The sequence below is a fragment of the Ischnura elegans genome, chromosome 12 (genome assembly GCF_921293095.1).
Source record: "Ischnura elegans chromosome 12, ioIscEleg1.1, whole genome shotgun sequence".
NCBI lineage: Eukaryota > Metazoa > Arthropoda > Insecta > Odonata > Coenagrionidae > Ischnura > Ischnura elegans.
In genome coordinates, this window is record NC_060257.1 from 47992450 (window position 1) to 48016980 (window position 24531).

At 36.2% G+C, this 24531-nt stretch overlaps 2 protein-coding genes across 2 annotated transcripts; one reads left to right on the plus strand and one right to left on the minus strand.

Moving 5' to 3' along the window:
• Positions 1–3835, plus strand: LOC124169725 (28S ribosomal protein S27, mitochondrial). Its single transcript, XM_046548411.1, has 7 exons — positions 1–195; positions 279–368; positions 450–520; positions 601–853; positions 932–1083; positions 2259–2501; positions 3315–3835. Exons 1-7 carry the CDS (start codon positions 144–146, stop codon positions 3771–3773), a joined length of 1320 nt encoding a protein of 439 aa, XP_046404367.1. The 5' UTR covers positions 1–143; the 3' UTR covers positions 3774–3835.
• LOC124169723 (tetratricopeptide repeat protein 37) lies at positions 3769–24294 on the minus strand. Its single transcript, XM_046548410.1, has 19 exons — positions 24034–24294; positions 23711–23943; positions 20935–21136; positions 20411–20768; positions 20085–20326; positions 19699–20004; positions 16021–16200; positions 15106–15269; positions 14760–14895; positions 14181–14365; positions 13834–14019; positions 12924–13138; positions 12652–12839; positions 10210–10438; positions 8167–8436; positions 7725–7878; positions 6094–6268; positions 5250–5444; positions 3769–4185 (listed from the first exon to the last, which is right to left on the minus strand). The coding sequence occupies exons 1-19, from the start codon at positions 24121–24123 to the stop codon at positions 3886–3888; spliced, it is 4008 nt and encodes a 1335-aa protein (XP_046404366.1). The 5' UTR covers positions 24124–24294; the 3' UTR covers positions 3769–3885.
• Positions 24295–24531: the final 237 nt, after the last annotated feature.

Here is a 24531-nt window from a genome sequence, read left to right on the forward strand (position 1 = left end):
GTGTGGCTTTTCAAATTGCATTTGTTTTCCCTCGACCGGCTGCAATCAGAAAGTAAACAACGTGATCTAACCTTGCTGTTGTAGAGTCCAACTTGGACTTGATTGAACTCATCTATTCAGTGAAAAATTCCTTGCAGTGAGACATGAATGGATTTAGTCGCTATGCGAGGACAGTTTTCAGGATACGGAGTTTGGGTAAACTGAACAATGATCACTTATCTGTTGCGTTTTGGGGAGTGAGTGAAGTCTTTCATGAACAAAACCTTTTGTTTTTATAGGGGTAAGGTATTTTTTATCTGAGGCATACAAGTGTCAAGAAGCATGGTCTCAACGATTAAACTCACCCGTTATTAAGAAAATTAATATAGGTGAGGATTGCGTGCAATTTTCTGTAAACTTTTATGCCCAAGTCCAATTGAGTTCCATTCTTAATAGATTCTTTGTTGCAGATGAAATGTATCGGGATTTAGACCAGACTTTCAATACAAAAGGAAAGGCGAGTGCTATCGACGTGGACTTGGTGAGAAAATAGTTAAGGCCCAGTATTTAATGAGATATGACTTTATTAAGTTTATTTTTATTAAGTAAATTCCTATTTAGTTTTCTTGCAGTGTAACAGATGAAAGTTATGCAGATGAATTGGAAGACATTATCCATAGGTTTCGTTTGAGTCCAAGTACCTCGGACATGTTACAATCGACTCCCCATGTCGTTATTCGGTCATTAATTGACATGGGGAAATTTGAACCATTGATGAGAATTCTCAACGATCGACTTAATTACGGAATTTTCCCTGATTATTACTGTTCAAACCTGTTGATGGACTTGATGTTGAAACAGGGGCAATATCGAGGTTGGTGATGAATCTATTGTTTACAACCCATGTATTTCTTTACTATACTAAGAGATACTTCATCATATTAATCCTCAGATGCTGCTCGAGTGGCAACATTTCAAATGCTACAAGAAGATTGGAATCATCCCGTCACAGCATGTTTTTGTTTGTATGCGTGCCATATGTACTTAAACCACAAGGAAAATGAGCTTTGGGAACCAGAACCTATGGATGAGCCAGTGGAGGAGGTAAGACCTCGCCTATTAGTCAAATTTAAAGTTATCTCCTGTAGCATAGCATAGCTGGCCTCCACGAAGTCTCTCCACCCATGCCATTGACCTCGATTAAAAATTTGTCCTTTTCTGGCTGCATAATTACTGCCCGAAAAAATCCTTTTAAGTGTTTCATTCATTATCCCACTTACTTTATGTTATCATTCTCTGCTACATATCCTCGCCATCTTTCTACATTGTTTTAACTACCATCCCATTCAGTCACCTATAATGCTTCATATTAGGCGTGTAACCTAATGTCATTCTTCCAATTCTATCAACTTATTCTTTTCTAATCAACAAATCCCTGTTCCAAACACATAGTTGGAAGAGGCAACTGACAAAAAAGGATCATTATTGCTGTGAGCGAAAGCTCGTGAAAGATGAGTAGAGTGAGAATTGGCACTGTTATGTGTCTGCTCTTGGTATAAGTAACCAAAGGACCTCCGCTGAACACATTTAATGTCAAACATTGTTACAAAATCCTCCCACTTATGGGTCCATCTGTTTTTGAGCCCAAATTTCAGCTCAAATTGCAACTACTTCTCACAGTTGAAGATGAGAACCAACTGAGGGTCTAAGTCATGGACATCTCTTAACGGAGCTAGTGTCTTGGATGTACAGAACAGAGAAAGTTCAAAATCATGGAAGTAGAGTACCATGTCAGTTGATGCCATCTGCACTGAATGTGTTAATGTTACATCCCAATTCAATCTCAGCACAGAAATTGGATTTTTCAAAGTTTCAATAGTGGTTGAATTTTTTATTTTATGTTCACAGTATTACTTATATGTATGCCATTATATATTTCGTCAGACTTCAGAAAAAAACTGTAGTAATTATTTATAATATGCAACTTTTCCATACATGATAATTTATATCCGAATGTAAGTGCACAAATTAATGCACTAACAGCAGGCAGTTGTGTAAGTCATCTGATATGAGATGAAAAGGAATGTATTTTCCCTTTGATTCTGAAAATTATGTATGGCAAAGCAGCATAATTGTAAAAATTTAAATAATACAGTGAAATGTCAAAAATCACTATCTTATCATGTATTGATGATGTTGGTTAATGATTTACCTTTTTAATAGTTTTGAAATTAATCATTAGTTACTCTCAAATTATTTTGCTTTCATTACTTTCACAGGTAAAAGTACGAGTAAAGTATATTAGAAACCCTTACTTTGATGATCACTTTGATTTGAGGGACACTAATCACTTGATTGGAAAAACCTTTGTAATAATGAGCAGAGGATTGCCAGAAAATGATCCAATTAGAAAAAGTTATGAGCTGATTGGATGGGCTCTGTATGAAAAATGGGACAAAGCCAAAAGATTTTTGGAAAAATTAAAATCATCCAAAGAAGATGGGCATATACTTATGGAAGTGGTAAGAGTGGAATTAATCTTTGAATTCATTATGGCTTTCATGTGGTGTATATAGCTCATTATTAAATATTACATTAACATGCTATCTTTTATACAATTTAATATTAAATAGCAATATCTTTATGCTGCAGCACAATTCAAATCACCCTTTTCAGGAAACACCATCTTTGGTTTGTCATTGACTCAGGAATTTTACAGACTTTTCATGATCTCTCAATGGCATATCTTGAAACTATTCTGTTTTTATAGAGTATTAACTCTTGCGTGGTCACCTGTGGAGTTTAATTTTTTCAGCATAGGATTCTGGTAGAGAAAGTCATGCCATATTTGTTCAAGTGTTGTAGTGATTCAGTGTAAAAAGTTCATATGACATTATCTGTTAAAATACTAGGAGATCATGAGGCTATTATGAAAATATTTTGGGTAGTTTCATGGAGGGGTATGTGACCATGTTTCCAAAAAGTTTTGGGGGCATCGAACTTTCAGATCCTCCCCCCTTACCAACTATGGCCATGACAGAGCATATTCAATTAAACACTCAACTTCAGTATTGCCGAAATTAAAATAAAGATATTGAAACTACTTGGGAACAGCCTTGGCCAAAGTATTAAAATTTTACTAATCCAGTGGCAAGTTCATTCTTATGTAAATTGAATGCTCTTTCAATTTTCAGTTATGTTCAAGCTTGCGAAATTCCTAATTTTTCCTGCGCAAATATTTTTGCTACTTTCTGCCCTCACAGTGACTTTTTTATTTGCCCAATAATATGATCATGGAATTCCACCATGTATGACATATTTGAATTATATTCCAGGTGTCAATGATTGAGAAGGCTTTTTCTGGAGATGTTAAAAGTGAATCCAAAGATCAGGTTCAGGCACTTCTGGACATGATCAAAAGCCTCCCTAAGGACAAGTTGCGTGAAGAACAAATCCTACTGTCTGGGATGGAAGAGCGGTTGAAGCAAGCGATTTCACAACAGGAAAAGAAGGACATTACCTCGCAAATAGAATTGTACAGTAATTGGGACAAAGAGCGAGTGCAGTTACTGAAAGAACAAATTGAGCTGTATGAGAGGCAGATGAGATTGAAAAAGGTTGAAGAAAAGAAGAAAGAGCTGGCGGAAAAAGAGGAAGTGTTGTTCTTTTTTGATAAGAAAGACGAACTTGAGATGATGATTGAAAAGAATGAAGAGATAAAGCGAAGCCAAAAGGTGGAAGAGAAGAAAAAGAAGAAGGAAACAGATGAGAATTATGTTCCACCTGAAATATAATAACTTGTATATTTATTTTGTAATGTGTTCCTGTACAAATAAATTTTTTAGTGACAAGTTTATTTGGCTTTCAAAGGTCTTTAATTTCCAGAAAGACACTGAAACACCATGATTATGCTCCCTCCTTTCCATACTCCTCATACATTTGCGTAACCATTCGTTCATAATTACTCAGCCATTTGACCATCGGCCTGGATGCCTCAAGGCGTCTCCTCACATGACCAATGATAAGCTTTAACCAAGACATTCCTTTTTTGGATTTGGCAGCAAGGCAATGAGGAAGATACGAAGCAATCAGCACAATCCAATTTTCAGGAACATCAGGGAATAAGTGAACAGCTTTTTGTGCACTCCTTAGGCTCTCAGTAGCCTTTTCAGACAAGAGGTGGCTCAGACTCACCAAAGACATGACCTGCAATAATATTTAATGGCTATCAATATTTCTAAGGAATAATAAGTTATCCACGACAATGCAATATAAAATTCTATTGTGCAGTGAACAGGAATTATTCAGTTGGAAACTATGATAGGAAATTTGCTTAAATCAATATTGAAAATTACATACCCATCTAAATCATACATACTAGTAGGAATATAACTATGAGTACTCAAGTACTCTCTATTCCCGACAATGGTTCATACAATCTTATGTCAATATAAATGCAATGACATAATATAGCTGAAATCATTTTCAGGTATAAAATATGATGCATAAATTTTCATTTCCTATTCAGAGTCTGTTTTCAGAAAGAACCTTCATAGATCAAATATCCTCCTCCCCACAATGAAAAATAAATTAGAATCTGATATTCCTTCCTCAAGAATAATGTATAGTCATCCTCAGTAGAATGAAATAATGAAGTATAAAGATGAATTTTAGTCCTCTTTGTCAATTATATGATTTGTGATTAAGTAGGTAATGCTAACGGAAGTCTGTAGTAGCTTGCATCTTTGTTTAAGGGCAAGAGCAGTGAATTTTTTTAAGTTACCTGATGTAATAATTCTCATGATATAATCCACAGATTGCTTATGATAATTAATTTCACATCAATTTTTAGCTTTTTCTGAAAATGGTTTTCCGACCTTTAAGAATAGCACATTGAATTGATGAAATTTCTTTATTGTCCCATGTAACACCTATTAGTGACTTTTATGACCTTAACTTTCCTATATGTACATGCAAAATTATTTTATTTGAAGTTAAATTGAAGAAAATTTATGCTTTTGTTGAGATGTATCATCCTATCTGAGGAACTCCAGAAAAATTATTGCATATCAGTCAATAATTTGCTTACATAGCTTTTCTTTACATTAGGAATGTCACTCTCTTAACAGCAAAAACCTCCGTGCAGCAAAATGTTTTCCTTGTCCCAAGAAGTTTGTTACATAGAGGTTTGACTGTATTGGGAACACACAGAGCTCTTCAGCACATGTCCATAAATGCCAGTGGCAAAACATACAGGAAAGAGTGAGTACCTTGGAAATATTTATCATGCTCTGACCAAGGGTCATAGCAACTTGGGCACAGGTGGCCACGGACATGACTTCATTCCTTGGCTGGGCTCTATGAGTGTGTAGAAGCAAAAGGGCCAACAGAAGCCACAGAGTTGGAATATTTGGATAGCAATGTATCCTTCCACTCAAATGCCGCAGTGATTTCAAGTACTGACCCTGGTGGAAAATTTAAATTGATTAGTTCATTTTTACCTTTGAGGGAATACAGTGGAAGTTCCAGCAATAATTTTACATCATATTTTATAAAAGCTAACAGCTTTAACCAATTTTCAAAGTTGATAATTTACCTAACAGGCAAATATCATGACATTAAGTAGTGAAAAATTAAGAATTTCATTGCATATTTCAAGAAAATAAAATCAATAAATTGAAAACTATAAGCACAATTATCTGATGCAAACACATAATGAAATGTCCACATCATCCCATTGACACTAAAATTGATAATCAACAATAACTTCTTAAAATGAAATGCATTCATTTATGTATGTAAGTCTAAAAGTGAATATATAAATGAATATCAAGTAGCCCCAAAAAATGCTTAATAAACAACATTATTAAAACTGCTGTTTATAAGATGATTTAATGAAGAAAACACTGACCACCAAGCTCATTAGCAGATAACAAAGCTTAATTTAGGTAAGGATTACAAAATACTTCTTTCTTTGTACGCAGTTTTTTTCTTCCATATACTTCCTTCATCAATTTATAGGTGAAAAATAATAATACAATTTCACAATTTATGAAATTATAGAGATTAAATGCATTACGTTTACTGAATAAAGATTAGATGGTTTTAACTAACCTGAGTAAAAAATGAATAAGAGTGGAACATAGCAATGTCTGAAATGAAAACTTCATTATCCTTGTATGGGCCGAATTTTTGGAGCATTTTTTCCGTTAAATCCACATCCTGAGTCAATATTCCTAAGGCACACAATGCAAACATCCCACTTATGGAAGGAGACTGAGACTGAAAACTGGAATATGCAGAGGAATTAGTAAAAAATCAAATATTGGTACATACTGCTTTTAGCTTAACCAAAATTTAGACTGAATGCAATTTATGTAGTTGTCATAAACAAATTACTGAAGAAGCACATTTTAAAATTTTATATCAGTGAAAAATAAGATGTACATGTAAAATTTACAGGATGAGTATTTACTCACCTGTTTTATATAAAAATACCAAAATTATCATGTAGAGATAAGATCAACACAAAAAGGTAAATGCCCACGACAAACACAAAGGACGGCCTACATTTCAATAAGGACATCCTATGGTTAAAAAAAATTACCAACCCATATGGAAAGGACAATGAGTTATGGCATTCACAGGAGACTACTGGGGTCTTGAAAATAACTCGAAAAATATTAATTTTACAAAAAAGTGTCTAGAACACTTTTTGCTTAGAATTAATTTTTCCATCGATTTCTATGGTCAAAATATGTTTTTAAATTTCCACCCTGGATTCCGTCTGGGGTGGGATGATTTTTTCGGAGCTATTATTTTGGAAAAAGATGTGCATCTTACATGGTGCATTCCATAAGTAATTTTCCCTGATACAATGGTTTGCCGCAGAGTGTTCCAACCTATTGGGCTAGATGGAGGGCAATTTTATATTCAAAACGCACCTGGTTTTGAATATAAAATCGCCCACATTTGGCTGCAAGATGCCACTGAGTCAGGATGTAGGTTCTTGTGAACCTCGTTTTAGGTTCATGCAAGACAGCACAATGAGTCGTTCTGTGGAGCAACGGTACGTTATCAAATTTTGCATAAAAATTGGAAAATCTGCCACCGAAATACTTACACTGATTCAGCAGGCCTTTTGAAGGAATTTTTTGTCCAAATTGCAAGTTTTCCGATGGCACAAGTTGTACATGGAGGGCCGATGGGAGATCACTAACAAACCTCGTAGTGGACGAAGGAATAGTGGAGGGTCGCAAGCTACCAAAACGTCATCAACGTAGCGTGGAAAGTTCATTACAACAACGTGCTGAATCCAGTGCCTTCATTGTCAACGACATCCTGTCCAGGGCCCACACCCAATTGGTTCCCCAGCCTCCCTACAGTCTTGACCTGACTCCTGCTGACTTTTTTTTGTTTCCTCAGTGAAAAGGAGCCGTGAAGGAAAACATTGGGACACGATTGAAAGCATCCAGGCGCACGTTACCTCAGCACCAAATGACATTCTGGTGAAGGCCTTCCAGGGTGCCATTCAGGCATGGAAACATCATCTCCAGAAGTTTATCGACGTAAGAGGGTGCTATTATGATGATTTTTGATTATTTGTACGAATGTATTCAATAAATGATTTTTTATGAATTTGGTCATATTACTTATGGAACGCACCGTGTATATGCCGTCAAATACATTAATAGCTAGAGAACACATTTACTGCATAAAGCATTAAAACATAAATATAAATCTACCTTTGGAAGAGAAGTGTTTGGGTAATATCAGGATGAACCTTGTAAGCAACAGCTGCCATTGCAACTAATATGTGAGACTTCCACTCTTCAGGTATATTAACCATCCACTTCAGGGCTGTTTCATAAGCAGCATATGAATCTTCATATCGTTCCCCTGTGAAAAACATACATTACTCAAGAATTCAATCAAAATAAGAATATTTAGTCAACTGGCAATCAAAATATGGCTTATTCTCCGAGAACTCCATGACATAATTTCCTCATATGAGGTATATTAAACTGGTTCACTGGTTTGTCAATCCAATGATAATGAAGACTTCATAAACATAAATTATTGACATCGACTCCAATATTAAATATGACTTCTGAAAAAAATAAAAAAGCCATGGGGATATATCTTTACACTCAGAAGGCACTGAAGGACTAATTACACTTCACTTACCTTTCAAATAAGCATGAGCGAGGCCACATTGAGACACATAATCAGGTTCTTTGATTGCAAGATACTGTGCAGTTGCCTCATTATATTCTCCAACAGAGATCAATGACCGGGCATAGTTGTTCCTAATTATGTCACACATCTCTGCATTGCTTGTGTTCTCAAGAAGTTGCAATCCTTTATGAAATGCTTTCCTGGCCTCAATGTGTAGGCCTTGCCTTTCCAGTAGCAATCCAAACATGTTAAAGGCACATGGATTGTCATGGATGACACCTTCAAAGAAAAATTTAATTACATGGTACCTCAATTGTGTCACATACAGACTTATAATGGTATTAAAGTAAATCTTGGATGGTTTTGACAATTTAGCATTGAAAATCAGCACAGCTTAAGTAAGGAAACGTGGGACAAGTTGGGAAAATAATCTAGCTGCAAGTGATTCCTCAAACACTGATATGATTACACAAGAACTACCAATCATGAAAAATTTAAAGCTTAACCACAGGGCAGAAAAATTCACTTACTCTAGATATTTAAACATGGCTTCAAAGTTTTAAGTGTACTCTACACTCAAACATCAGAGTTCACACCAACTTTATATTTTCATTTTCCCTGATTTTCAATTGGAAGTTTTCAAATTTCGCCGACTTAATTTCAACGGCAAAGCAGTCTTTCATAAGTATTTTATGGAAAAATGCACCAACGTACATCATGTTATAAAAGTAGGCAGCAACACTAGCAGCAGAAATTAAGTCAAACAGCATGGAGTCAGCAGTATCTCATGCAACCAAATGGACGGCAACAAAACATCCATCATGTCACTGGGATGCAGCAATGCTCCATGTATTAAACCGTGATTTTCCTCTTTTTGCTGAGCCACTTGAGTTTTCCCAAAACCTAATTTCCCGGACATTTGCATGATTTCCAGTTCCTATTTTTATATCCATGATTGGTACTAAACCATGAAAGCATTTTTTTCTGTAATATATCAGGTGAGCATATGACTGCAAAATAAAATGTATTTACCATTTGAAAGCGAAAGTGAAGACAGGTAGATAATTTATGAGCAAGTCTGGGACTAATCTTAAATGATGTAAAAATGTCAACAGAGGTCAAATAGGCAATATAATCAATAATTTAATTGAGAAAAAATTTAACTTTTAGTTAATTTTTTAAAGAAATGTGCACTTTTACACAATGGCTATGATCATAACTATCCAAAGTTAGCAGCCAAAACGTAAAAACAAAAATATTCAAAGCTTTATCAAATATACGAAACAATTTATAAGAACCTACATCTGGAGTATGCTCCTATATGGAAGTGAGGCATGGACAATGACCGCAGCGGAGAAAGCAAGGATAGAGGCCTTTGAAATGTGGTGCTACAGAAGAATGATGAAAATCAAATGGATCGACCGAGTTAGTAACGAGGAAGTCCTAAGAAGGGTAGGAGAGAAGAGAAGCCTCATGAAAACCTCAATAAGAAGACGGAACAACCTTATAGGCCACATCTTGAGACATGATGGCCTGATGAAGACAATCGTCAAAGGACAAGTGGAAGGCAAGAATGGAAAAGGAAGACCTCGGACAAAATATATGGAACAAGTAAAGAGAGATGTGAAAGAGAAGAAATACGTAGGTGTGAAAAGATTAGCTGATAGGAGAACTGAGTGGAGAGCTGCATCAAACCAATCCTAGGATTGTTGACCAGTGATGATGATGATGATGATATCAAATATACATTATTCCAAGCACATCTTGTTTATATTATAAATTTTTAATCATGGAATGGGCTTATTAACCCAAATAATTTCCCCTGGGGGATAGTAGAAGAAATAGCTAAGCAGTTCTTCAACTCTCTCTGACATAAAACAATATCGCCAAATGCACACAATGAATTGGGTATTAAATTTTGGCAGAGACAATATGAAAAGACAAGAAGAAGCCAACAAAAATAGTGGGTTTAGCCAACATGTGATACTCAAGTATGAATAGGTTCATAAAAATATTTTTTTTAATGCCATGAGATAGAACTTTGCAGCTAACCTGTATACCATGTTAAACAGTCTGTTGCCACAGGTATGGCATGCATTTTTACAATTGAATAAATGTAGTTATGCTTCTTTTTTGTCTCCTTATCTTTTTCCACTTCTTCTAACACTGAACACACCCAGTGGGCGTAGCCAATACAACTTTCTGGATGGACTCCGAGCTGGGTAGTATGACGGAAGAGATCCATGGCATCTGCCGGAGAAATACTTTCAGCAATGAGTGCCTATAACAGAGAGAAGGGAGAATATGATATATCCATTCCATTGACTGCTTTTCATTGCTGATTACTTGTTATTATTTTTTATTTATTTATTTCACACACCACCGAAAACAGCACTGTTCGGCCTTTACATCGGGGTTGATAATATTTAACAATCACAAACATCCATGCCCTGGATAAGGGTAATTTACCCTGGCGGGACTCCAACCGGCGACCTTCGGGTTGGCAGGCGAGGACTTTACCCCGCCGCCACCGAGGCCGGCATCCAACTCCAATCATCTCTCTTACTTAGCTTACTTAGGGTCGTGAAATTCACTCTGTACTTTGATAGTATGGGCAAAGACATTTGGGAAAATCATTGGATATTTAGCCTGTAACTTTCTTTCAGCAAAATAAATATTCTAAAATTACCTATGGAGCTGGAATTCACCCTGGGATATACCAGAATATATAAATGTAAATGACCACTAATACTTATAATTTAAGCATAAAACTTTTTAGGAAGTAAGGCTTACACTGATGAAAAAATTGTGAAATTTAGGCACATTCTTGGGAAACAAATACTTACAGAGTTAAATCAACAGGAGAAAATGATGAAAAGCATGAAATCCTTGTTTAGGCATTTGCCATAGGTTGTTTTTGTAATTTTCACCACATCTTTCCATTTCTACAGACAAAAGTTTTTCTAGTATTGAGAGGAGAGTCACTGACCGACATGAAAACATCTGTGGCTGAATAAAAAAGGCAAACAACCGACATTTTTAGCTCTTCAGTGACCAGCTACCACTTGCAAAACAAGATTTACTGTCCCTAGAGTAATGGAAGTTCATCCTATGACAGAAAATGATTCAGGAATTTTTCCCTAGTTATAGGAATTTCAGATATTAGTATCCTAGATGTAAATAATATTCATATTCATGAGACTTTTCCATAGAAATATAACCCTAGAATCACTAAAAGTATGGGGGCCATGGAGCATGTAGTCACAATCTTACTTTAAAATAGTAATTATGGACGTTGCTGCATTTAATTGCTGTTAAAACTCCATTGACATTGGTTCAAAAACTAGGAAACTTACATATATGCACTGAAGGTATTCTATTAATTTATAATTTTATCCTCCATTATAGGCAACCTTATCTGACTAAACTGCCAAAGGTATTGCCTATATACTAGGATGATTTATTTCTTTACAAACAATAGCGAAGCAACTTCACCTAAGGTTTGAGGTCTAATTTATGGAAAATAACTTTCAATAATGTGGGGGGCATGGGAAGTTTTCTACTTGCCATAAAGGACAAAATGACAGAAAAAGAGTGAACATCGAGTATCATCAGCAAAATAAATATTCTAAAATTACTAGAATTCTAGTTCTAGAATTCTCCCAGGGGTACAACAAAATATATAAATGCAAATAACCACTTATATGTATTAACCAAGAATGAAACTTTTCAAGAGGTAAAGCTTCTCCTTGGTTAGCATTTCGTTATATTTCCTTTCATAAATATAAAAAGCTAATCCTAGACAACCATACGACCAAATAGCACACATGAGTAAATGCCTGTCTACCTTGATACTGAGCCCTAAGCTGAGGCCAAGACCCTATTATCTTCTCGATTCTAGGCCAAGGATTAAGAGATTCATCAATATTTTTTGGCATGACATAAAATTGTCACACATATGCAAGGGACTTAATATCACTTTCCAACGATGCATAATATCACAAGGCTCAGAAATATTACGTCCATTAAGACAGAGATCTCGAACCATATGATCAAGCTCATTTGATATCTTGCTTTAATTTATTTGATTGTATAAGATCTAAAAGGAACTAACTTAAGTCCTAAAATTGATGGGGAGCCAAGCCTTCACGCAGAATTTTTTTCTTGAGCATGCCATACTGAAAGAAGGGCATGTCTTATATCATATATGCCATGAGATCCAGTATATGATGATTATTTTATGCATGTCTTCATGAATTACAATAGTTATTATTACGGTGACAAGAGGCTAAAATACACACAAAGATTCCTTTTGATTCACCACTGCTTTATGCCCATAAAAAGATACACCTATTATGTATAGAGTTGCAGTTATATTTTGGGAACGGTCATTATAATAGAATAGAATGTAGCCTTACAGAAGATAGAGTTTTTTTAAAGACAAAATTAAAAATTACATAAATATCCTAAAAGCTTAATTAAATTCAATATTACCTGTCCTATCCAGCATCTAGGATATGCTGGCTCAGTCCTTTGAGCTTTGGCAAAAGCTTCATGAGCTAACCTTAGATCACCAAGAGCCAGATATAATGTTCCCAAGTTAGACCAGGCAACTTCATTAATTTCCTCAGCTTTTATAGACATGGAAAATGCATGCTGAGCCAATTTGTAATTCCGAATTTCTGAAACACATAAGGAAGATAATCAACAAAATTCATTCACTAATAACCATGCAGATATACACACTCGAGACAATTAGCAATTACCATTTGAGGCACACAAAATGCCTAAAAGATTCCAATGATTTGAATTTCCAGGATCCAAGGATATGGCTTTTTTAGCGGCATCAAAAGATAATGTGCGAAAGTTTCTCTTCAACCTTCTCTTTGCAACTTGGTCAGCCTGATAGTGATAGTTCATAGAGAGGTCATGCCATAATAGACTGTTGTTAGGAGATATGCTGAGAGCTTGACAATAGCACCTTCACAATAAACAAAATAGTGAAAAATGAATGACTAATTGCTGTATTCACATAAATCAATGATGAACCCCCAATTATAAAATTCCCTCCATCATAGAGCTACGCACGATATAACATCAATGTGAAAAATGAGAAATTTTACCAATAAAAACACATTACCTACTTTTACCTTAAAAATAAAATTATTAAAACCATTAAAATTTTCTTTACATCACCCAATTTCCCAAAATTACACAATAAAAACCCCTCCATTTGGGTCTCTTATATCACAAAATTGATTATTCATACTTTGCAGGGAGATAAGAACAAAAATAAATGCTGACATAAAATGATATCACTAGGTAAAATTTTTTTAAGGGAAGCAATAATCCAGTCAATATGGAGAAATTATTCCACTAAGAAGGATCAGGGAAATAATAAGTTGGTTTCCAACAAGGAATTAGTGAATTCACATCTAGTTTCTACATCTATATCATTATGAAGGGAGAGTTATAGAGAGTTTTATTTTTTAGAAGTTTCAACTATTCAATAGCATTGGATTTGAGGATATATGAATCAAAGTACATATTAGAATCAGTGTATGGGGATGGTATGACCATTAATTTTATTACTGAAAAATCACCATTATATATGAATATAAATCGCAATTACCCATACGTGTGATTGCACAATGAATACATACTGAAGTTACTTACCGAGCGCCCAGTTCTAATATTGAGAGCTTTTCTATGGTAATTAATTCATTTTCATCAGCATCTAAGTCAATAAGCTGTCGATGAACCCTTAACTGGGCTAATGCATCAGGTAGTTTGGCCATTATTGAGCAAGCGTCACCCATTAGCTTCCAAATGCAAGCAAAACCACTCTCCTGTCTTGCAGCTCTAAAGAAGAAGTCCAGAGTAAAGACATTAATTTATTATGTTTCACGATTGTATCAAATCCTTAGTTACCGCGATGAGTCAAGAACACCTATTCTACTAACTTATATTTACATAATAGAAACAATAGCAATCAAAATGCTGGGTAATAATGGAGAACATACTTTGTTAAATGCATTAATGCTTCCTCACACATATTCTTTGTGAGTCCAATCAACTGCTGAGAAAAATAAACTCTAGCTAAACATAGACACGTTTCAGCAGTGCCTTTTAATGCAGGAACATAGTTGGGATTCGATTCCAACAAGCTTTGGAAGTCACATAATGACTCTTCATACTCTCCCAAAACCTATGAAAAATGGAAGCATATTACAATTAAAACCGAGAATCAAGAGAATATTCTAATATAATACATTTTCAAATATAATTACTGTCAATTGTGAAGCAACCATTTTACTGTGATCTTAAATGAGCATCTTGAGTGAACCTATGAGCTAATCATAAGAGAAACCATATTTTTTCATGCTAGAAAACAAGGAGGGGAAACACAAATAATATATGCTCTGTGATATACAAAGCCAAACGTTAGGAAATATGGTATACTTCACTTTAAAACTATGTCTCACTCCATGAGTATTACTGGTGCTTGGAATAATAAAACAAGAGTCTACAGTTCTGGATATTCCAGAAGTGATGGTCCAATTAAAATGATAAATAAACAAGAACTTGGGTAACCATTATACCTGCTTGATACTGGCAACCTGGAATGCTGGGTAAACTGCCGATGGATCCAACTCAGTAACTCTGAGGTAGGACTTAAGAGCAGTCAAGTAAGATCCACGTGACAAATATGCATCAGCCAAACTCTCCCAACAATGCCTGCCAACAAAAAATTAAGTTTTCTTGAACATGTACAAGTGCCAAAGGCACTACCGAGACATATTCTCATTTTTTCCTGACACTCCATTACTTTCAAGACAGTGAAATTTCCCAACTTCTTAGACTTTCTACAAGATTGACCACCTGGTTATCCTAACAAAAGACAGAAAATCCTAAGAAGATACCACTGATTCTCATTCAATAACCAACCTGTCAGCTGGATCTGATCGAATTGCAGACTGAAAGCATTTGATGGCCTCATTGGGATTGTCTTGCTCCAAATGCTGGAGACCGAGACGAAGCCAAGCCCATTTGGCACTGGCTCCAGCAGCGGAGGATGATGTCACCGAAGTCAGCAACTCAAGGTTTGCTTCCTACAATAGAGGAACCAAAATATAAAATTTCTTTGTAAAGGCTGACTCTCACAAAATTGAGAACAAGTGATAACTGTCCAAGCAACAGAGCTAGGAAATATGAGTTTGAAATATAACTAATAACTTCAGGCTTTAATTTGTGAAACCTCTCCATAATGGAAATAAAGGAATAAAACTTCGAGGTTCACTATTATATTAATATGGGCACGACCTGGGTTTCGTAACGTAGTTTCAGTCACCTGAAGATATAACTACATTACGAAACCCAGGTCGTGCCCATATTATTATAATAGTGAACATTACAAAGTTTTATTCCTTCATTTCCAATATGAGTTTGAAGTTTTGTATTTTTTTTAAATAATTTACCAATTATGATGAAATTAAACAGGGAGATAAAGTATATTACTTCTACCACTCTGAAAATATCATGAGATATATGAACACAGTATCACGTATAGTCATGAAAATTAAAATCTTTGAGGATAAAAATTCATCTGTACCAATTCCAGACATTGGTGAGACACATTAAAATGAAAAATATTTTTATTGAGCAGGCAAAAATGAAATAGGTAAGTAGTACTGCTGTAAAGAGTTAACATATACACGTGGCTTTATAGTTACCTAGTTCCACAAATTTGTATTGCAATTTTATTATTAGTGGGTGCATGATGGTATATGTTTAAATAACTTGTCAACAAAAATAAGTGTAAGCTAATCAAGTTGAAGAAAAGTACTAGCCCAAAAAACTTACATGACAGGCTAAACTTCTATAAGCATCACTCAAGCCCTTTCCTGCATCCACTGAATGTGGATTAAGTTGAAATGCTTTCTGGTAACATCTCCTAGCTTTTTCCTTATCTTTTCCAACAGTAAAGTAAAACTTTCCCAGAAATACAAATGGAACACTGGAACTAGGATCCAATTTGGCAGCCTGGAAGTAAAATGATATGCTTTTTATGAGAAATAGCTATTTAAATAAGAATTTTAAGGATGTGAAAACCTGATACATATCTATATTAATTAAAGAACTACTGAATACCAATTAATGTAAAAATAGTGACGTGTAACAATTTGGATGCTTTACACTGTTGATACCGTTGATAAAAACTGAATTACATTGCAGTTTTTGCATTCCATCTAATGTGTGGTGCAAGGGGGGCAGACTTAAGCCAAATCTTTGAGACAGACATTTATTAGAGATTTACCTTGGGTTAACTCAAGTGGACCTATGTGTTGCATGGATATAAGGCAGCCTTTAAGTATGATTCTTAACATTACTTTGTGCAACAATGCCAAACATTACAGCATCATTAATTCACCACCATTGAGTCTCCATTGAAATCAATCCTGATGGAGCAGACTTTGAAAAGAGACACACTCAATTTCAATCAAGTTGAAGAAAGAGTTTTGAGAATTTTCCCATCAAATTAACATGTTCAACCAAAAAATAGACGTATGTGCACCTCCAATATAATGCCAGAATGCTGGACAAACAGTAGCATCCATAAGGTATGTCAAAACAATAGCATTTGTCTTCTATCCACTAAGAACTTAATTATTCTAGGTTGAATTGGTTAAGACTTAACTACTACAGTTCCAGCTCAAAGCCTTAAGCAAGGCCAGTTTCACTGACAAAAAATACATTACATTGTACAATGGAGAAAAAAGTAACCCAACTAAATATGTGTATAAAATGGCTTCCTCACTGATAAGATATCATTCTTCGGGAAGAGACGAGGGAAATTTAAACACCTTCTTTTTCAGCAACCAAGTAGTAACTGATAAAAAATATTATTTCGGTAACCCGTGGACAAAGTCTTCGTGCAACTATACAAGCTTCGACAGTTAGTCCGGAAAAATCAGGATCCACAATCTACTTCGTGTTTTTATTCTCAACCTCACAGTAAAAAGACTCACAACAAAGTAAAACAACAAACCCTTGACTACCAAAAAGTACATAGATATTTTTTCCATTGATAAAAAACGGCATTGTCCGCGAAGATATGAAACCACGCATTTCATAGAAATCTTAACAGTAACAGAATACCACCTGCCCCAAGCATATTTCACACTAGTTACCAGAGTGTTATTATCTGTTCATTTTATCTCTGCGGGTCAGCTTTCGTGAGATCCCGGACACTCTCGGAGGGCCTCGCTGAAGGGGGAGGGGCCTCACTGAAGGGGAAGGGGTAGTACCGAGAGAGAGAGAGAGAGCAGGAGCGACCTTAACGTTGCCAAATGTACACAGGCGCCCTAGTGTCCTACTGAAAAGGTGTGACTCATATGTGGCCACAGATATTTTGGGCCCGGCGGCGAAACAATGCATACAATGTATAGCTACTTATTTAGAGGGGATTGAGGATAATCCCATCTCAGAAGCCAGGATATTTTCCGCTAAACACGAGACCGCTGGTGAAAGGCATACATAGGTGTAACATTCTTATAAACGGGGAGTGCAAGGGAATTCGTGAGGATGAGGATGCAAAAACAATGGAGAAAAGTAGCACGACGGGTATTTTATTACATAATTTATTTTGTACTTATTGCTGGAGTGGTGTGGCTAATAAATCAACCTCCTCGTCTTCCCTCCCATCAGTGTCTTAATTTTCGGAGTCACTTTCGGAGCCTTCAATAAACACGCTTGGATGTTAATCTTTTAAATCAGAGGTATACAAAACTATATAGGTTGTAATACCCAAAAGTAAATACGGAGTTGAGGAAAAGGGTTAGGGTTTGTTAATAAAGGGATCGGAAAAGTACTGAGAGGGAATAGGTGGAGGGAGGGAGTCGGTGCTGATGGGAATGCAAAAGGTGAATAAAAATTTTCTGGAAAGGCAATGTAAAAGGATTGACGTGGAAGAATAAGGAACAGTAAATTATAAGTTGGATTTAAATGGAAGAATCGAAGAGCACCAAGTGAACGCGCGAGATTTGGCAACACAGCTAGCAGATTCACGAAGTTGACGCGACGGAGGTCTGAGAGCGACTGAAATTCCGAAGTGCTAGGCCACGCCTACTGTCTGCTGATTGGAAGAGGGAAAGTCACGTGTAGATAAACTTTCCCTCCTCTCACCCCAACTCTGTTAAGCCACACCAGCTCACCCGCAAAGATAAAGTGAACAGACCTTAGTGCATTTAATATTCTTCAAAATGTATTATCTATTTTAAATAGCGTCTCCTTTTTCCTCCATCATCTCACTCTCACCCTCCCATTCTTCAATGTTTCGAACATACCCTTTCACTCATGCAAGACCTGAAATTAGCTCCAAGTCTATCCCCACTCCTACAGTCTCTCATCTCTGAAAATTTGGAGACAGTAGTCTCAAGATGGAAAGGAGAATGCCAATATATTACTTTGCATTAGAAATGTTGATGGGCACATCCTTTCTGCTTTGCTATTTTAGGTCTCCCTCTCCTTCTACAATTTTGTAATGTCTCATTACCTTCCCAGTCTATTTTCTACCAGTAGTAAACATTAATACTATTTAAATTCATTTTCTTCAATATTTCAATATTTTTTAAATCCTTCCTCAATCATGCCTCCAAATTTTCCACTTTTGCCTAGAGTTAACTACATCTATTACCTATATTAAGTTTCTAGCATGTCAGTCTGTATGCATTTTGTGCAGTCACACTTTAGGATCTATCTCACTCAGTCATACCAAGTGCTGCAGGGATGGGATTTAGTGCGTTAAACGCAGAATCTCTGCACACACATTTTAAACTTGGTCCCAGTGCTGTAGCTTGACATTGCTTAAAGTTGCAGGCAAAAACCATGCAAAAATGGAGCAAAAACAGCCTGCCCAAAAAAGTGAGACAAACAGTGGCAAGCCACAATTAATTTCTATCTCCCCACTGTAGTGGTTCTCCTTTGTAAAAGTCTAGTAACTAGCACCAGGTTCAGCACTATGACAGGCAACAGCGCCACAATGATGGGCAAAAAGGCAATGACCGGTAGCCCAGGAAAGTCAACCTAGCAGTGGAACAGGCAGGCTGGCTTTGCCAGTTTCAAAGTAACGAATAGATAGATAGCCAGTAAAGATATCATTCTGAATGCAAAGAAAAATGTTTTCAGGCAATGAGCTTGTTAGTCCTCCTACTAAAGACTCTTCAAATTCAACTGTATTCAAGTACCCCATCCAATCTGCTAATTGACTATTTATTTCTCCCAGAGGAAAACATTCTATGGTCTTTGGTAGAATATTTTGACAAGAATATCTGTTTGACACTGCCATTTTACTGAGAAATTTGGAGGAGAATTCAAAGGAACACTTCCTATGAGAACAGGATGAGCAAATAAGTTATCAAAATATCTAACACTAGAGACAGCCATATAGGTATGTAGTGGTGCTTGATAATATACTGTTCGTAGAGTATCATTGGATGTTTTACACCAGTGGAGCTTTTGCAAATGAAATTCATACTTTACCTTCAAAAAGGACATCAAACACTGATCAAACTGCTTCATCTCCCACTGCAACTTCCCAAGCTCGGTCCACACCTCTGAGGTGCAGTCCTCTAGACTGGTAGCTTCATTTAGCACATTATAAGCTTCATCCAACTTCCCTTCACTTCTAGCAATGAGTGACTCAAGCACTGATATCTCAACTCTCGAATAATCTGTATTTTTCAGTTTCTGAACGATTTCTTTGGCCTCCAGTTCATTACCAGAAGCAACATACGCTCTTCCCATTATTACGTGTATAGCATAGTTTTTGCTGTTTTCTTTTACCAACTGGAATAAGATTTACAGTCAGAAAAAAGCAATAAAAGGTGGAAAACACACGAGAAATTTCAAATAGCAAATTACAATACCTCATCACATATAGGTAAGGCACTCTGGGCAATGTCAGCATCAACATGCAATGAAAGAGCTTTAGCTAATGATTGTTTAAGGAAAAATTCCATTCCTTTCTTCTTGGAAGCATCTGAAGAGGATGAAAATTTCTTCAGGCACTCTCTCAAGAAAAATGCAGCATCTTCCACATTATGGAGACTCAGACAACTTATGCCGAGCAGACCAAGAGAGTAATAAGAATTTGGAATCAATGGCAATGCTGAAACACAAATAGACAATTAAGAAATTATTTCTGCTGAGTAATCAAGAAATTAATGACTCCTTGATTGCATATTTTTCACACCTTTCTTCAAAAAGTCACATGCATCCACAAACTTTTTCCTCTTGTACAATAGTGCACCCTTAGCCATTAGAGCCATACTTGAGTCTTTATTCATTGATAATAACTTAGAGCTATACAATTCAGCTTCGTCCTCAGTAAAAGACAATTCTTGTCCATCAAGCACAGACTCGTAATAGGTTCGACAAATCCACTCCAACGGATAAGCTAAATTATTAAAAATAGAATGCATCCGTTTTGACTCAACAAGAAGCTTGTCAAGACTTTTATTTTTGTTCAGTAGTTTCAGGTACTTCTTAAAATTTTCCTCATTTTCAACTGTGGTTGATGAGCTTAACGAGGCAGCAAGACTGTCTTCCAGCTAAAAGAATCAACCATTATCATATTTAATTAGTGCAGAAAACAAAACATTATGAACATAAAATACAGCCACCACCTTATTCAAAGATTTTATCAAGAATGTTACCCCTAACAAGACTTTGTTAAAGCAAAATACAGAGAGGCCTGCCATAAAAAATTAAGTATACCAAAGTAGAGTATTTTGCAGGAAGATCTTTCAATTTTGTCAATGTAGTGACAATTGTTTCATTGATAGTTTTCTCTGCCTCATTGTCCAATGCAGAGGATTTCTTTAAATTTGATATAGTTTCAATGCAGAGATCCAAATCATTTAATTTTAGAGCAGTTTGAGCCAACTTCTTAGAAACTTCAATCCTCTTGCTGACATCACTGGAAAAGAAACGATGACAGATATAAGTAAGTACATACTTAGTTAAATTATAAAACTGATAGGAGTGTTAACTCTGGCACAAAATCATACAAGTTTCTTACAAATAATGCATAAAGATTTCAGAGGGTAATATTCAAATCTGTGCTCAATGGCTCACTAAAAGGAGTGCTATTCATGATTTAACAATCAAAACTTTGTCATTTCCATAGAAATTTTTTTGAACTTTCACAATGCATATGTGCATGTGGCGCCTCAGTGCGAGTCACCACCAGATGATTTATGGGCTTGCCAATAGAGGGACGAGGAGCGCCACGTAAGGGGCGCAAAAAGGACAGTTGGTCTACGGCTAGAGGACTGGCAACATGGGTCGTGCGTGCTGCCTGAGTGAATATTGGCAGTATTACAGTGTGGTGAGAACATGTTTTACTTTTGGAGTCAATAAACTCCCGTTAAACATCATCGGTGTTTGGAGTCTGGTTATTTCTTAACCACCCGTACTTCGAGTCTTACAGTGCACACAGCTATGCCACAGGGTGGTTAAATGTGCTGTGTGCATATAAAATACAATTTCTGTGGAAATTGTTGGCTATTTCCAACATTTCCAAAAAGTTACTCCTTAAGTAATCATTTTCTAGGTGTGTTATATTTTCAGCACATTAGTATGTATGTTAATATAATATGTTCCCTTTGCTGTAGCAGTGTATGACATATTATCACAAACACACTATTTTTTTACTCATTGCACTTGTGCAAGTGCTGGTTTGGGATCCAAAAGCATGATTTTGTTTGTTAATAATGCCTTAATTCTGTATTTATCAGAACAAATTTATACCTCATACATGTCACCTTTGTAACACAATTTTTCAAATTACACCCGAAATCAATGTTAGGGGGAGCCAGGCCCCCAACTTAAATGATAATTTGTCCAAAAAAATAACAAAACTCGCAGAAATGCCAAAAAAATTTAGTCTTAGATTGTACTTAAAATGCAGTTTTCAGAGGCTAATTTCAACAAATTTTACAGGGGAGGGCCCTGGGGACTTCCCTCATTTTCACTGGGGGTATTTCATATCCCCTGGTAGGATTGCTGCCCCCCACGACATAAAACTCTAAATTCCACCCATGAGTCTAAGGTGCAACCCCTCCAAAATGAATTCCCCTCCTTGTAAACCCCTTCAAACTGCATTTTCTTTCCAAGTGAACTCCCCTTAAAAACATTCCAAGCAATACCCGAGGAAAAATATATGTCGTTAATGAAGAGAGGATAAGGGTAAAAAATACCAAAAATTTCAACGAGGGGAGTGAGCATTTAAGAGCTCTAGCTGAGCTAATTTAAGTATACTGTCATATAAGTATAAGTCATGGTGAAAACTTTAAGGAGTCACTCGCAATGAACAAATTGTACAAAAATTCCAAAGAAAAAGAAATCATTTGCCTTGAACAGGATTCAAACCCAAATCTCCTGATTTCCGGTCGAGTGCTTTAGCCAGTGAAGCTACCAAGATCTTTTGCCCCTCTGTGGAAATTTGTGGACTATACCGGACGAGATGGTGTGGACTGCTGAGTATATGATGTGACTAGCAGACAAATTGGTGTGCACTGCGCCACAGCTGGAGAATGATATATTGCGTGGAATTTTCGCTCAATTTGTGCATTGCAGGGCTAGCTGAGCATGATAGCAGAATGTTATGTAGCCTATTCTGACCCTTCCTGAATGAGCTGCCCCTGCTGAAGATTTTGAATTGTCCAGTTACATATCACTGGCCCAATAGCATAGTCACTTGAACTCGACCGAACTACCCTGATCAGTGACCAGATCTGAGGCGAGCAGCAGCCTTTGAAGCAGATTCAAGAAATGACTGCTAGCCACAGAGAGAAGATTGAAGGAAATTCTGTAGCTGCTGTTGGAGGGGAACTGGGAGCTCAATCTCAATAAATATGTCATTTGTGAAAAGGCCCTTACCAGGAGCTACGTAGTTCTAACTGAAGAGTACATTTGCATGATTACCATGACATGACTCTCAATATTCAACCCAAAGAGTGTGAATATTAAGAGTACTTGTATGCATTTAGAATGGTCCAGATTATATCGCTTTGATTGGCCACTTCCCATGCAACCACTATTGCCTTAAAACTTACACCTGCTGTAACAGCTAACCAACCAGGAGTTATATTCCCAATGTGATTGTTAAAAAAGTTAGATATTTAGTGCAACCAATAATGTGGTGCCTTGAAGTAATCCATGCCAAAAGAACGTTAAGGATTAATACTGCGTTATCCTTAATTTTAGAACATTCTCCATAGTCCACTGAAATGATAATAGTTGTTCGAGGGATGAATGGCAGCTCTTCATTCAGAAAAGAAATAAAAAGTATACAAAACCAAAATACAACGACAAACATCCATAATGAATTTTCCTAATTTTCTCACGGAAGTCTTTTCGAACTCGGGTGCACTTTTCTTGGGTAATTTCATTATTCTAGGTTCTGACACCGGCACAAACGACAAAAAACTTCTAGCTAATTAAGTGACGTATTTCCCTCATAGAATGCCATTAAAATAATCCAAAATACCTTTCCAAACTTATGATTTTATTGTAGATTTCCACTAACTCCTTGTAGGAACTCTCTTCGTCCACTTTCTCATAGTAAGACGAAAGGCCTTGCCATGCTAGTATTTGATCCGGCGATACTTCAATGGCCTTCTTGAATGCATTGGGAGCTTGGCTCTTTTGATCAGTCTCTTGAAGTGAAACCCCAAAGAGGACCAAAGCTAGGTAGTTATTTCTGTCACTTTTGAGGATATTCTGCAATAAAAAAATTATATATACATGAGATCCATGGCATATGAATAGTTGAATATAGTATTTAGTTGAATGGGCGTGTGCATCTTTTACCTTGCATAATTTTTGTGCTGTTTTGTAATCTTTATTCTTGATGGCTTCACGGGCCTCTTTCAAAGCGGCTTTCACATCCTTTCCATCCATGACAATAAAAATAAGAACAGCATAAATACTGTCACAAGCTTAAACTTCAGCACTCAATAGAGTGGTCAATAATTCATTACTGCCGGCGATTGAAAATGAAAATAAAAGGGTATAACCGGTATCAAGCTTCTGTCACCTAAAATCATTCCATTTTCAACTTGCAGACGAACAAGTGACATGAGAAAAACGCAAGCATTAGACAAATGAAGAGCGAAACGAAAATAAACGAGAGGGGAAGCGCGGTTTTTTTAAATCACGAAAATTTGATTTTAATGTTGTTTATCATCCTATGATTCTTCCATTGTGAGTTAGTTTTCCATTTTTGTACATAAAAGTTATCAGCAACAGCTTCAGTTTATACGAAACCCAGGGAAAGGCATGAGGATGCTTTACTTATGTTTATATGTA